General features: G+C 34.2%; 3 protein-coding genes across 3 annotated transcripts; 1 reads left to right on the forward strand and 2 right to left on the reverse strand.

The window, feature by feature from the left end:
• Window positions 1-1,509: 1,509 nt before the first annotated feature.
• Window positions 1,510-2,553, forward strand: LOC133785801 (uncharacterized). Its single transcript, XM_062225016.1, has 2 exons — window positions 1,510-1,665; window positions 2,053-2,553. The coding sequence occupies exons 1-2, from the start codon at window positions 1,510-1,512 to the stop codon at window positions 2,551-2,553; spliced, it is 657 nt and encodes a 218-aa protein (XP_062081000.1).
• Window positions 2,554-6,374: 3,821 nt separating this feature from the next.
• LOC133782889 (putative disease resistance protein RGA3) lies at window positions 6,375-9,736 on the reverse strand. The gene is made up of 2 exons (XM_062222337.1): window positions 8,126-9,736; window positions 6,375-6,655 (listed from the first exon to the last, which is right to left on the reverse strand). The coding sequence occupies exon 1, from the start codon at window positions 9,734-9,736 to the stop codon at window positions 8,147-8,149; it is 1,590 nt and encodes a 529-aa protein (XP_062078321.1). The 3' UTR covers window positions 6,375-6,655; window positions 8,126-8,146.
• Window positions 9,737-9,926: 190 nt separating this feature from the next.
• Window positions 9,927-11,092, reverse strand: LOC133785803 (disease resistance protein RGA2-like). The gene is made up of 2 exons (XM_062225017.1): window positions 10,788-11,092; window positions 9,927-10,749 (listed from the first exon to the last, which is right to left on the reverse strand). The coding sequence occupies exons 1-2, from the start codon at window positions 11,090-11,092 to the stop codon at window positions 9,927-9,929; spliced, it is 1,128 nt and encodes a 375-aa protein (XP_062081001.1).
• Window positions 11,093-12,240: the final 1,148 nt, after the last annotated feature.

Below are 12,240 nucleotides of genomic sequence, written 5' to 3' on the forward strand. Positions count from 1 at the left end.
AGACACTCTCATCAGGAAGAAAATTTCATACCAGGTTGGCTTCATTGACGGCTGTAACAAGGGCATTAGAACACATGACCTTCAAGTCCTTCATACCAAACACAAAGGAATCAGGTACTGGGAATATAAGGGACATTTTTTACAATGTTACTTGAAGAAAGAGAATTGTCATAGAACCAAACCTTGCAAACAGTTCTAAATTCGTGGTCTCATTTCCATCAATATCATCCACTGAACTGAAACAAATGTTTCTCTGCCTCGAAAAGTCTGGGTCTAGGGTCAAGATTCAAAATACTCACTTCTGAAAATGAAGACCAATGAAGAAATAATCAAGATCTCTTGTGGATTCCAATTCATTCTTGCTAAGTCAAACCAGCTTATAAGGCAAGTTTGAAGGGAACTGTATATACTGGCACTAATTTTTTATAAAGGCAAAGAGGAAAGAATGAAGTACTAATTAGTTTCGTCTACTAACCATACATAGAAGATATTAAGTACAGTTTTTACATGTGGCAAGATTTTATAAAGCATATATATTGCCTAGCTTTCTTCACAACTTCAAGTCATGTACAGTGTCGCCAGCAACAAAATTTAAAAGTACACATGGTCAAGTCAGAAAAAGGGGGCATTTGAGTATGAGACACATATGTTTATCAACATTTCAGAAAAGAAAAAAAAAAAGAGGGTAAATAATAGAGAAACATGAATATCAGCAATGGTGTGTTTGTATTCATTGTTTTTTGATGATATAATACTCATTGTGGATGCGACTCAGGAAATTGCAATTCTTCAATATCAATATTGTTGAAACTATTTTAAAATGAATTGTTAAAAATTGGAAAAGTATAGTTGTGTGATATGGGAAAAGTCCCACATGAATTTGAAATCATCTTCTAAGAGTGTAGGACTCACACACTTGATCACCACACACGCGTTCGCCGCCGCCGCCATCCATCCGACCGAGCCGAGCTGAGCTGAGCTGGCGGTGGGTGGTGTGGTGTCGTACTTTATTTTTTGTGAAAAAAAATTATTTAATAAAATAAATATTTTTAATTTTTATTTATTAATTAATTTTAAAACAATTTTTTTTAAGCAGTAAGACGTGATCCATTTTAACTGCATATGACCACGATATTTCCTCCCACGTTTTAAAAACGTTTTTCTTACCATTCTCCAAATATTGACTTCTTTACATAAGTCAGAAAAGAATAAACGGGAAGATACATCTTTTCACTGAAAAAAATTCACCATTGATATAATCGAATTTTCTCTAAGCTTGAGGGTGTAAGAGAACAAAGCCTTTCGGTGCAGAGAGGAATCATATACAGAGGTTGTTTTATCCTGGGGACGGCGTGGTTGATAGACTGCCGTGCACACTTGGGGCAGAGCCGCAAAACGTCTTAAAGAGAGCGACATAGTCCGCGACTCAGCCAGAAAAATTGATCGGTAATTTCGTTCCAATTTTATTTTCTATTGAGGAATATCAATTTTAAGACGTTCTGTTCTGCTATGGCTACTACCGATGATTTCTCTGGTTCTGCCTCTGTTGATATTAATAAACCATTTTGTTTTGAGGGTTTGCACTTTAAGCGTTGGAAACAGAAGATGCTTTTTTATCTGACCATGAAGAAGGTTGCGTTTGTACTCACTGCTATGAAGTCAGTGGTCTTTGAAGCCTCGACTGACAAAGACAAAGAGACTGAACGCGAGAAGCAATAGAAGGACTTGGACTCCTGGGTGGAAAACGATTTCCTCTGTAAGAATTTTATTCTTAACGGTTTATCTGATGATCTTTATGACTATTATAATTCAGACAAGTCAGCAAAGGAAATTTGGGAGACGCTGCAAAAGAAATATGATACATAAGAGGTAGGGACTAAAAAATACACTGTCAGTCGCTACCTGAAGTATCAAATGGTGGACGATAAATCTGTGGAGGTCCACTCTCACGAAATTAAGAAAAGCGTGCATGAGATTATCTCAGAAGGTATGGCCCTTGATGAAAAGTTTTAAGTTGCTGTTTTAATTGACAAATTACTTCCTTCGTGGAAGGATTTTAAAATTGTTCTCAGGCATAAGACTAAGGAATTTTCCTTAGAGAGTTTGATCACCCGCCTTCGTATCGAGGAGGAAGCAAGGAAACAAGACCAGAAAGAAGAGGTGCTTGTTGTCTCTAACAACAACCCCAAGAAGTCCACACCTGCGGTTCTGAAGCCTAATGGAAAAAAATTTAAGAATCAGAACTGCAACTCGAATTCAAATTCCAATCGCAACAACCAGAATACTCATCGAAACAACAATCAGAGTCGGAACCAATACAGCAACCAACCTGGAAGGCAGCAACCTCCACCTAAACAAAATGACTCTGGACAATTCCTTTGTTACAACTGTAACAAGCTAGGTCATATGGCACGCAAGTGTAGGAACAAGCCAAGCACTATTTCGCAGGCTAACTTGACTGAAGAAGCTTTTATAGCTATGATTTCTGAGATCAACCTTATTGGTGGATCAGATGGGTGGTGGGTAGACACTGGCGCTTCACTCCATGTCTGATATGATCGTGCTATGTTTAAAACATACATTGTTGCTGATGATAAGAAAGTGTTGTTGGGAGATTCCCACACCACTATTGTTGCTGGGATTGGGAATGTGGAGCTTAAGTTTACCTCAGGAAAGAATTTATTATTGAAAGATGTAATGCATACTCCTGAGATGAAAAAGAATCTGGTTTCTGGTTTTCTGCTTAATAAGTCTGGGTTTACTCAAACTATTGGGGCTGATTTGTACACCATCACTAAGAATGGTTTTTTTGTTGGGAAGGGTTATGCTACTAATGGCATGTTTAAGTTAAATGTTGAGCTCAATAAAGTTTCTCCTTCTGCTTATATGCTGTGTGATTTTAATGTTTGGCATGCTAAACTTTGTCATGTTAATAAGTGCATTATTAAGAATATGAGTAACATTGTTTTAATTCCTAAAGTATCAGATAACAATTTTGAAAAATGTGATTTTTGTAGATAAGCAAAAATAACTAAGACACCACATAAATCAATTACTAGAGAATCTGAGCCTTTAGATTTAATTCATTCAGATATTTGTGAACTTGATGGAACATTAACAAGGAATGGTAAACGTTATTTCATCAATTTTATTGATGATTGTTCTGACTTTACTTATGTGTACTTAATGAAAAATAAAAGTGATGCGCTTAACATGTTCAAATTATTTGTGACTGAAATTGAGAATCAATTCAATAAGAAAATTAAAAGGTTTCATAGTGATAGAGGAACTGAATATGATTCAAGCATGTTTATTGAGTTTTATAATTCTCATGGCATTGTACAAGAAACCACTGCACCATATTCACCTGAAATGAACGGTAAAGCTGAAAGAAAGAATCGGACTTTTACTGAATCTGTTGTGGCTATTTTATTGAATTCTAGTGCTGCATCTCATTGGTGGGGTGAAATTCTTTTGACTGTTTGTTATGTGTTGAATAGAGTTCCTAAGTCTAAGAGCAAAGTTTCACCATATGAGATCTTGAAAAATAGGCAACCTAACCTGTCTTATTTTAGAATGTGGGGTTGTTTGGCTTATGTTCGTATTCCTAATCCTACGAGAATTAAGCTAGCAAGTAGAGCCTATGAATGTGTATTTATCGGATATGCAATTAATATTAAAGCATATAGGTTCTATGATTTAAATGTGCATGTTATTGTGGAATCAAACGATGTTGTTTTTTTTATGAAAATAGATTCCCTTTTAAATTGAGAAATAGTGGGGGCGCATCTACTAGCAACATTCATACGATTAGGAGTAATGAGCATATTGAGGATAGAGAATCAGAACCCAGGAGAAGTAAGAGAGCTAGATTTGCTAAAGATTATGGTTCTGATTTCTGTGTCTACACATTAGAGGAGGATCCTGCTAACCTCCAAGAAGCTTTGTCTTCTTTAGATGCTGACCTCTGGCAAGAAGCCATAAATGATGAAATGGACTCTCTTGAGTCTAACAATACGTGGCACTTAGTTGATTTACCTCCTGGTTGTAAGCCTATAGGTTGTAAGTGGATTTTGAAAAAGAAATTGAAACCCGATGGTATTGTTGATAAGTACAAGGCTCACTTGGTAGCCAAGGGTTTTAGACAGAGATATAGATTTCTTTGACACCTTTTCACCTGTTACTAGAATAACATCCATTAGAGTTTTGATTTCCCTAGCTGCAGTTCACAATTTAGTTTTACACCAAATGGATGTTAAGACTGTCTTTTTGAATGGTGAATTAGAAGAAGAGATCTATATGGATCAACCTGAAGGGTTTGTGATCCATGGCCAGGAACATAAGGATTGTAAATTGGATAAGTCTCTATATGGTCTTAAGCAGGCACCTAAGCAATGACATGAGAAATTTGACAATTTAGTTATCTCACATGGGTTTAAAGTGAATGAAAGTGACAAATGCATTTATTATAAATTTGAGAATGACATTTGCACTATTGTATGTTTATATGTGGATGACTTGCTCATTTTTTGTTCGAATATTCATGCTTTGAATTCTGTGAAATCTCTGTTGTGTGCTAACTTTGATATGAAGGACCTCGGAGAAGCGAATGTAATCCTTGGTATTAAGATTACTAGGTCTGAAAAGGGAATTTCTTTGGAGCATTCTCACTACATTGAGAAGATTCTAAAGAAATACAATTACTTTGACTGTAAACCTGCTTGCACACCATATGATCCAAGTGTAAAGTTATTTAAGAACACTGGTGACGGTGTGAGACAATCTGACTATGCGAGCATCATTGGCAGTCTTCGATATGCCACTGATTGTACGAGACCCGACATTGCCTATGTCGTGGGATTACTGTGCATGTTTACTAGTAGACCTAGTATAGAGCATTGGCATGCTATTGAAAGGGTCATGAGATACCTTAAGAGAACCATGAACCTTGGATTACATTATCAGAAGTTTCCAGCTGTTCTTGAAGGTTATAGTGATGCAGACTGGAACACTCTGTCTGATGACTCCAAAGCAAGAAGTGGTTATATCTTTAGTATAGTTGGTGGAGCTGTTTCTTGGAAATCAGAGAAACAGACTATTTTGGCTCAATCTATCATGGAGTCTGAGATGATAGCACTAGCTACTGCTAGTGAAGAAGCAGGTTGGCTGAGAAGCCTGCTAGCTGAGATCCCTTTATGGGAAAAACCGATACTAGCTGTGTTGATCCACTGGGATAGTACTGCGACTATTGCAAAAATTTAGAACCGTTATTACAACGGTAAGAGACGATAGATATGTCGTAAGCATAGTACTGTTAGAGAGTTTCTCTCAACATGAACTATTAGAGTGGATCATGTACGCACTGATGATAACTTAGCAGATCCTTTGACGAAAGGATTAGCTAGAGAGAAAGTCCATAAATCATCGAAAGGAATGGGACTATTGCCCTTAGAATGATGAATCACTCATGATGGTAACCCAACCTAAAGACTGGAGATCCCAAGAACTAGGTTCAATGGGTAATAACAAGTTGTGAAGTGATATGAGTTGGATCATGCTATTTGCATTAAAGCATATAGAAGCATGAATTCATGAAGCGATGAGAGGATGAGTTAATAGAAACTCTTAATGAGATCTATACTCTATGTGGAGTGGAGTACCGAGTTACAGGAGTACTCTTGATAGACTCACCTATGTGAATGTGGAAGTGGCCGCTTCCTATGGAATTTCGGGCAAAATTTCTAGAGCATTCACTATATTGGGATAGACGTGCATGGCCATTAACGCACGGGCTTTTTGATTACACCCTTGAAAGGTTGGTGCGTGGTACGATGTTAGAAATAGAGTTCAAGACTACGTGTCACTCTAGTATAATCTAAATTGTATTCGCTACGCAAATGTTCAAATCGAAAGATACATTTGTTTATGCACAATCTTATAGATTCTGAAATTGCTCGAGAAAATATTTTTAAAATTCAAGTGGGGGATTGTTGGAACTTTTTTAAAATGAATTGTTAAAAATTGGAAAAGTATAGTTGTGTGTGATATGGGAAAAGTCCCACATGGATTTGAAATACTCTTCTAAGAGTGTATATAAGATGCAAGTGCCATGCATTGGAGTGTGCCCTAAGGGGTACCCAGTTTTGTGTGCATGGGTGAGGACCCACACACTTGACCACCACACGCGCGCGCCGCCGTCCGAGCCGAGCTGGCTGGGTTGTGTGGTGTTGTACTTTATATTTTGTGAAAAAAAATTATTTAATAAAATAAATATTTTTAATTTTTATTTATTAATTAATTTTAAAAAAAATTATTTTGAAGCAGTAAAACGTAATCCGTTTTAACTACATATGACCACGATATTTCCTCCCACGTCTAAAAAACGTTTTTCTTACCGTTTTCCAAATATCGACTTCTTTACATAAGTTAGAAAAGAATAAAGGGGAAGATACATCTTTTCACTGAAAAAAAATCACCATTGATATAATAATATTTTCTCTAAGCTTGAGGGTGTAAGAGAGCGAAGCCCTTCGGTACACAAAGGAATCGTATACAGAGGTTGTTTTATCCTGGGGACATCGTGGTTGATAGACTGCCGTGCATACTTGGGGCAGAGCCGCTAAACGTCTTAAAGAGAGAAACATAGTCCGCGAACCTTCGAAAAACATGATCGAGTGCATTACATATAGAATACATAGCAAAGTCTAAAATATGGTTCACTATGCACAAAAAAATATTCTTTCTCATATATATACATATATACTAGGTAAAAGTATCATGCACATTTGTTTAGTTTTAAAATTGTAAACAATATCTATAATTTTAATAAAAATGGATTCACTATTTTTTTTAAATATATATATATATTTATAATAGAATGAATTATACTTCTATAGTATGTATAAATATTTATATCAATAATCTCTACATATATGACATCTAAACACAACGTTGACATAGATATATATTTACATGATTAAATGACATATATACAAAATACAATAATATTTTAAAAGAAATTAATAATAGAAAAAAAATAAGAAAAAAAAAATAGTGTAGATAGTAGTATACGTGCATTACCTATTATTAGTTTATAATGTGTCTCCCAATATCCTTTGTTGAATGTGAAGAAAAATAGTTTCAATCACTTGATAAAAAACAAACTATCACAAAAATTTATAATATAAAAAAATAATATGTATGCCTTTATTATTTTTAATAAATATGATTTAATTATTTAAATTATCATAAAATATCTTTAAAATATCATATTTTAATTAATTTATTTTTTGTTTTGTTTAAGTTTATGTTTGTTCTAATTTTTTAATGTGACAGTGACAACAAAAGATTATATATTATATGTTTAATATAATATTAAGTTTAAGTTTAATTAAATTTTATTTAAGTTATAAAATATATAGTTTTATTATTTTTAAATAATTATTATTATAAAATATCTCAAAAATATTCTATTTTAATTTGTTTAATTATTTATTTATTTAAGTTTAAGTCATGCTTACAATCTACAAATAAATATAAGAATATTCTGTTAAATATAACAATATTTTATTAAAGTTAATTGAAAAAAAAATAAAAAATGGTTAAAAATTTATAGTTTTTTAATATATATATATATATAAATATATATTTGGGTATGATGCTGAGTAGTTCTATCTAAACAGCTAAAATAGTTACGAGTATGATCAGGTCAGAGATGGGAGTAGAGTTAAATAATTGTATGGAATAAAATACCACATGGCCTCGATGAGTAGATGACCACCATATAGAGAATGGCACACACTAAACCATGCAAACCAAGTAATAGAAGAATGAAAGTGATGACAAAGATGAGACAATATCATAACATAACAACACTAATACGACAAACTATACCCGCAAACAGTAAAAATTATCGGCAATGAATTAAACCAAGTGGGATAAAGTAATACATAATTTCATATAAAATTGAATATGGTAAACAAAAGACACAAGAAATTAATTTGTTCGTGTTCATCTTCACATCTACTAAACTTTTACTAAAAGTAAAGTGTGTTTACGCTGATCCCCTGATTAACTTTATTTATGTCCTATTGAAATTCACAAATGCTGAAGGAAGAAAAATTACCAGATATAAAGATTTTCATCTTCATTTTGGTGTTGATGATGTTCCAATAACATCATTGATATTGTCTTCCTGAATCCAGATACCGTCTTTTCGCACAATCTTGTCATTCAAGGTGATGTTAGGGATATTAGAAATTTTGTCCCATTCTTTCTCTGTCCTCCTTTGGCAATATTCCTCTACAATCTCAGACTTGGATATGGATAAATATTTTAGTGAGGTCGTTGTCTGTAAAAAGTCAGGTAAGGCTAGTAGGCGAGGGCATCCCTCTAATTCCAAGCGCTTAAGACGTGGCATTACCACCAAACTAGTCTCTGCGGCTGGTGTCTCTCTCCCTTCCCACTTTTCCAGCTGCTCCATATTTATGAATACAAGCCTTTTCAATTTTGGAAACATAACGAGTGGATTGTTCAGTGTTGCATCATCATCTTGGTCTCTTTTCTCTGTTATTCCCAGAAACTCAAGACCCACATTTTTCACATTCTTCATGCCAGCCAACTGAAGTACCTCAAGAGATGGGAGTCCCCCAAAAGAAGGTATGATCTCACACTTCTCGCGAAACAAAAGAGCCAACTTTCTTAAATGAATTAAGGGCATCAACCATTTAGGACGAGGAGACAAGTTTGGACCCATGTAATTAGAGATAATTAATTCCATCAAGTTTTGATGTGGTTCCAAGGCTTCAAGTATTGTAATATCATCTTCGAAGTCATTCTCCAACTTCTCTAACCATCCAAAATCAAGAGAAAAAGAAACAATGTCCTCACTATTCTTGAGATGAATTTGCTCAATCTCATCCACATTTTTTATATTTCTACATTCCTTTATGTGGAGAGAACCTCTAAGTTGAAGTTTGTTCAGTCTATTCAAATCCCCAATATCAAAATATGATCCTCTATCTTTAGGTATGACCAACATATTTAATCTTTCAAGGCTCACCAAACAAACAGTTCCTCTCGGCAATCCCTCCAACATAAAACAAGACTTAATATAGAGATGCTTCAGATTTATAAGTTTTGCCATCCCATCCGGTAGTTTGCCAAGTGCAGTGCAATAATCCAGATTTAGAGTTTGTAGATTACATAGACCACATATAGCAAGAGGCAACTCCACCAAATCAGGATTAGATTCTAAATTGAGATATCTCAAATGAATTAATTTACCAATACTCTTAGGCAAACTCTGAATCCCGCATTTACTCAGATTCAATGTTCGAAGGCATGTGAGACGTGAGAACAATGATGTATCAATACTACAATTATTCGTATTTGACACAATAAATAAGGTGCGTAGATTCTTTTCATTCATTTTGTTGTATTCCACAATGGGAAATTGAGCATCAGATCCAACTACCAAGGTCAAGTGACGACCTTTGTCATCTAGCGGTTCCAAATTCTCTTCAATATCATCAAGTACTTCAATGGCAACAGATTCATCTTTTGTCAAAAATTGTAAAAAATCATGCACTATGTCATGCATCTTACAATGCGTAATACTATCATCATTACTACGCTGTTCAAAATTTTGAAAAAAGGATCTCATGATTAAAGTGTCAAAACATTCACGACATTCTTCCTTTGAATTTGTTCCGCATCCTAAATAATTTTGTGACATCCATAATTCTAATAATTCATCTCTCACGATAAGATGATCTTTTGGGAATATTGAGCAATATGAAAGACATCTTTTTTCTTTAGCAGTCAAATCATAATAACTTAAAAGGAATGGAGCAAATATCCTTTTATCATCTTTTAGTTTCCACAATTTGCTTTCTAAAACATCTGTCCATTGGTTTTTGGTCTTCTTAAAGCACACAAGACTTCCTAATGTTTTTGCAACAAGGGGTGAGCCATTGGCTTTGCTGGCAATTTTTTGACCAATTCCTTCCAGTACTTTGCACTCTTCCTCTTTTCTCTCTATGAATGCTTGTTGCTTGAATATTGACCAACAATGATCTTTCAGACAACTTTTCTAAGGTAATCATGTAATTGACCGCTTCCATTATGATAGCAACTTCTTTTTTTCTTGAGGTGACAAGTATTCTACTTCCTATCGCACCAGAACTAAGACTTTGCTTTAACTGTTTCCACTTTTGCTTATCCTCGGTCCAGACATCATCTAATATAAGAAGAAACCTCTTTCTTTCAATACACTTGCGAATATGTTGCAGTAAAGTTTCCAATTCATTGATATTTGGGGTTTTACCTTCAATGGATTCAATAATTGCTTTGGCAACCTTAATCTCGTCAAAAGGTTCCGAAACACATACCCAAACATGGGTAACAAAGTGGGGCTTGATCATCTCATCATTATACACAAGCTGGGCTAGTGTTGTTTTCCCTATTCCTCCAATCCCTATAATAGGAATAATATCCAGTCGTCTATCTTGATGAGTACTACTCTCAGATACCAACTTGCTCACCAAAATATGTTTATCCATGTCACGACCATATATTTCAGCTTCATTAATGAAAGAGGTAGTCTTTGGACGCAAAACAGGTTCTTGCACAACTGTTGTATCAAGTTTAAACCTATCTTTCTCAACAACAATTCTCTCTAGTTTTCTATTGACATCTTTGATTTTGCGGGCAATATCAAGACGCAGAGTAATTTTTTTTAATTTGGATCTGAAACACAATACAGGTGAAGGAATGGAAAAGCATACCTAGTCTGAGTGGGAACATTTATTTCTTCCATATTCAATTTCAGAATAGCAGTGCTCCATTTGTCCAACAAGTTATCCATATCAAAAGATGTGCTTTTCAGCCTGTCAAGCCAATTTCTCACATTCAGATCTGCCAATTGTCTTCTTTCTGCATCTTCAAGCACAACTTGAATAGCTTCCAGGTTGTTCTTCAGCTGTATAACATGTTTGTCCACATCATTCACCAATCTAACCTCTTTGTCTAATTGTTGAATAGCTATGAAAGCAACCTCCTCTACCAGAATGGAAACTAGAGCCTCGGCCATATTGATGCTTCGACACCTTGACCATTAAACAGTTGATTACAATTAAAGAAGGACAATGAATATATGAAGAATATACACATACGTATATTATATATGTTAGAGCATGCTCCACACTTGCAAAGTAATAATGTTTATCTAAATGGTGCTTCAAATTTCACGCCAATTAATACATATATTACTTGTCATACACATCAATTGTCCTAATGAATAATAAATTAGCAATACTTACAAGAGAAAAGTAAAGACTCATTAATTATATTTATAATAGTAGATAATTAATAGGAACAACGTGCAATTAGGATATTGAAACAAGGTCGTTACATATATAAAGAAAAATATCTCATTTCCCTTAAACCATTTTCACCAAGCGAACCTAAAGCAATTAGTAGAGTCAGCAAAAACTGCTTGTAAAACCTTATGTTCTTCTATTTTAAATGCATAAATCACACGAGAAAATTTATTATTGTCACAAAAAATAAAAGCAGCTATGACTAAATTGTAAAGAAGACAAATTCTAGCTCTGTTACTGTAATCCGTATTTTTACCAATGAAATTAATGGTACATGACATGAGCTCTTGTCCTTCCTTATCATTTTGGGAGAGAATTTACTTCTGTGCATCTCAAAGTACTTGTTTCTTTTAGAACAAAGGAAATAATTTCACCGAACCAACAATTATAAACAAATTTAAGCTATGAAACAGACAACAAGAGAAGGTATACTATATAACCTATTAAAACATTGTGTTCAACAATAAAACAATCTTTCATTGAGGACATCCCGGTTAAAATGTTCGCAAAATTTTCCAGAGCTGCTACATAGTAACAAAAGATAAAATGAAAACTAAAAAGAAACTAATCATAAAATAATTATCTCTCGTGAAAGTCCCCTTAATCAGGGTTGTACTAGTTTAGTTTAAAGCTAAAAGCAAAGGCAGATGTTTCACATGACAATTTAATCACCAATATAGGAATTTATTATAAGTCAATAACCAAATACCATACTCATAAAAATCGATGCAAACATACCAGATGAAAAGTCTAACGAATAATTAGTTTCTTTTGTAATTATCATCAAACACTTGGTATGCAACTTTTTCTTGACATGAATGAAATAAAGAAAAGAATATTAGTACCAAGCATAATAACA

The sequence above is a fragment of the Humulus lupulus genome, chromosome 6 (genome assembly GCF_963169125.1).
Source record: "Humulus lupulus chromosome 6, drHumLupu1.1, whole genome shotgun sequence".
Lineage (NCBI taxonomy): Eukaryota > Viridiplantae > Streptophyta > Magnoliopsida > Rosales > Cannabaceae > Humulus > Humulus lupulus.

Coding starts and splice junctions, on each gene's coding strand:
- LOC133785801 (XM_062225016.1), top strand. CDS start 1,510: ATGGCTACTACCGATGATTTCTCTGGTTCTGCCTCTGTTGATATTAAT. Junction 1,666..2,052: donor TCACTGCTATGAAGTCAGTG/GTCTTTGAAGCC, acceptor CCTTCGTGGAAG/GATTTTAAAATTGTTCTCAG.
- LOC133782889 (XM_062222337.1), bottom strand. CDS start 9,736: ATGTCACAAAATTATTTAGGATGCGGAACAAATTCAAAGGAAGAATGT.
- LOC133785803 (XM_062225017.1), bottom strand. CDS start 11,092: ATGGCCGAGGCTCTAGTTTCCATTCTGGTAGAGGAGGTTGCTTTCATA. Junction 10,750..10,787: donor AATGTTCCCACTCAGACTAG/GTATGCTTTTCC, acceptor ATTGTGTTTCAG/ATCCAAATTAAAAAAAATTA.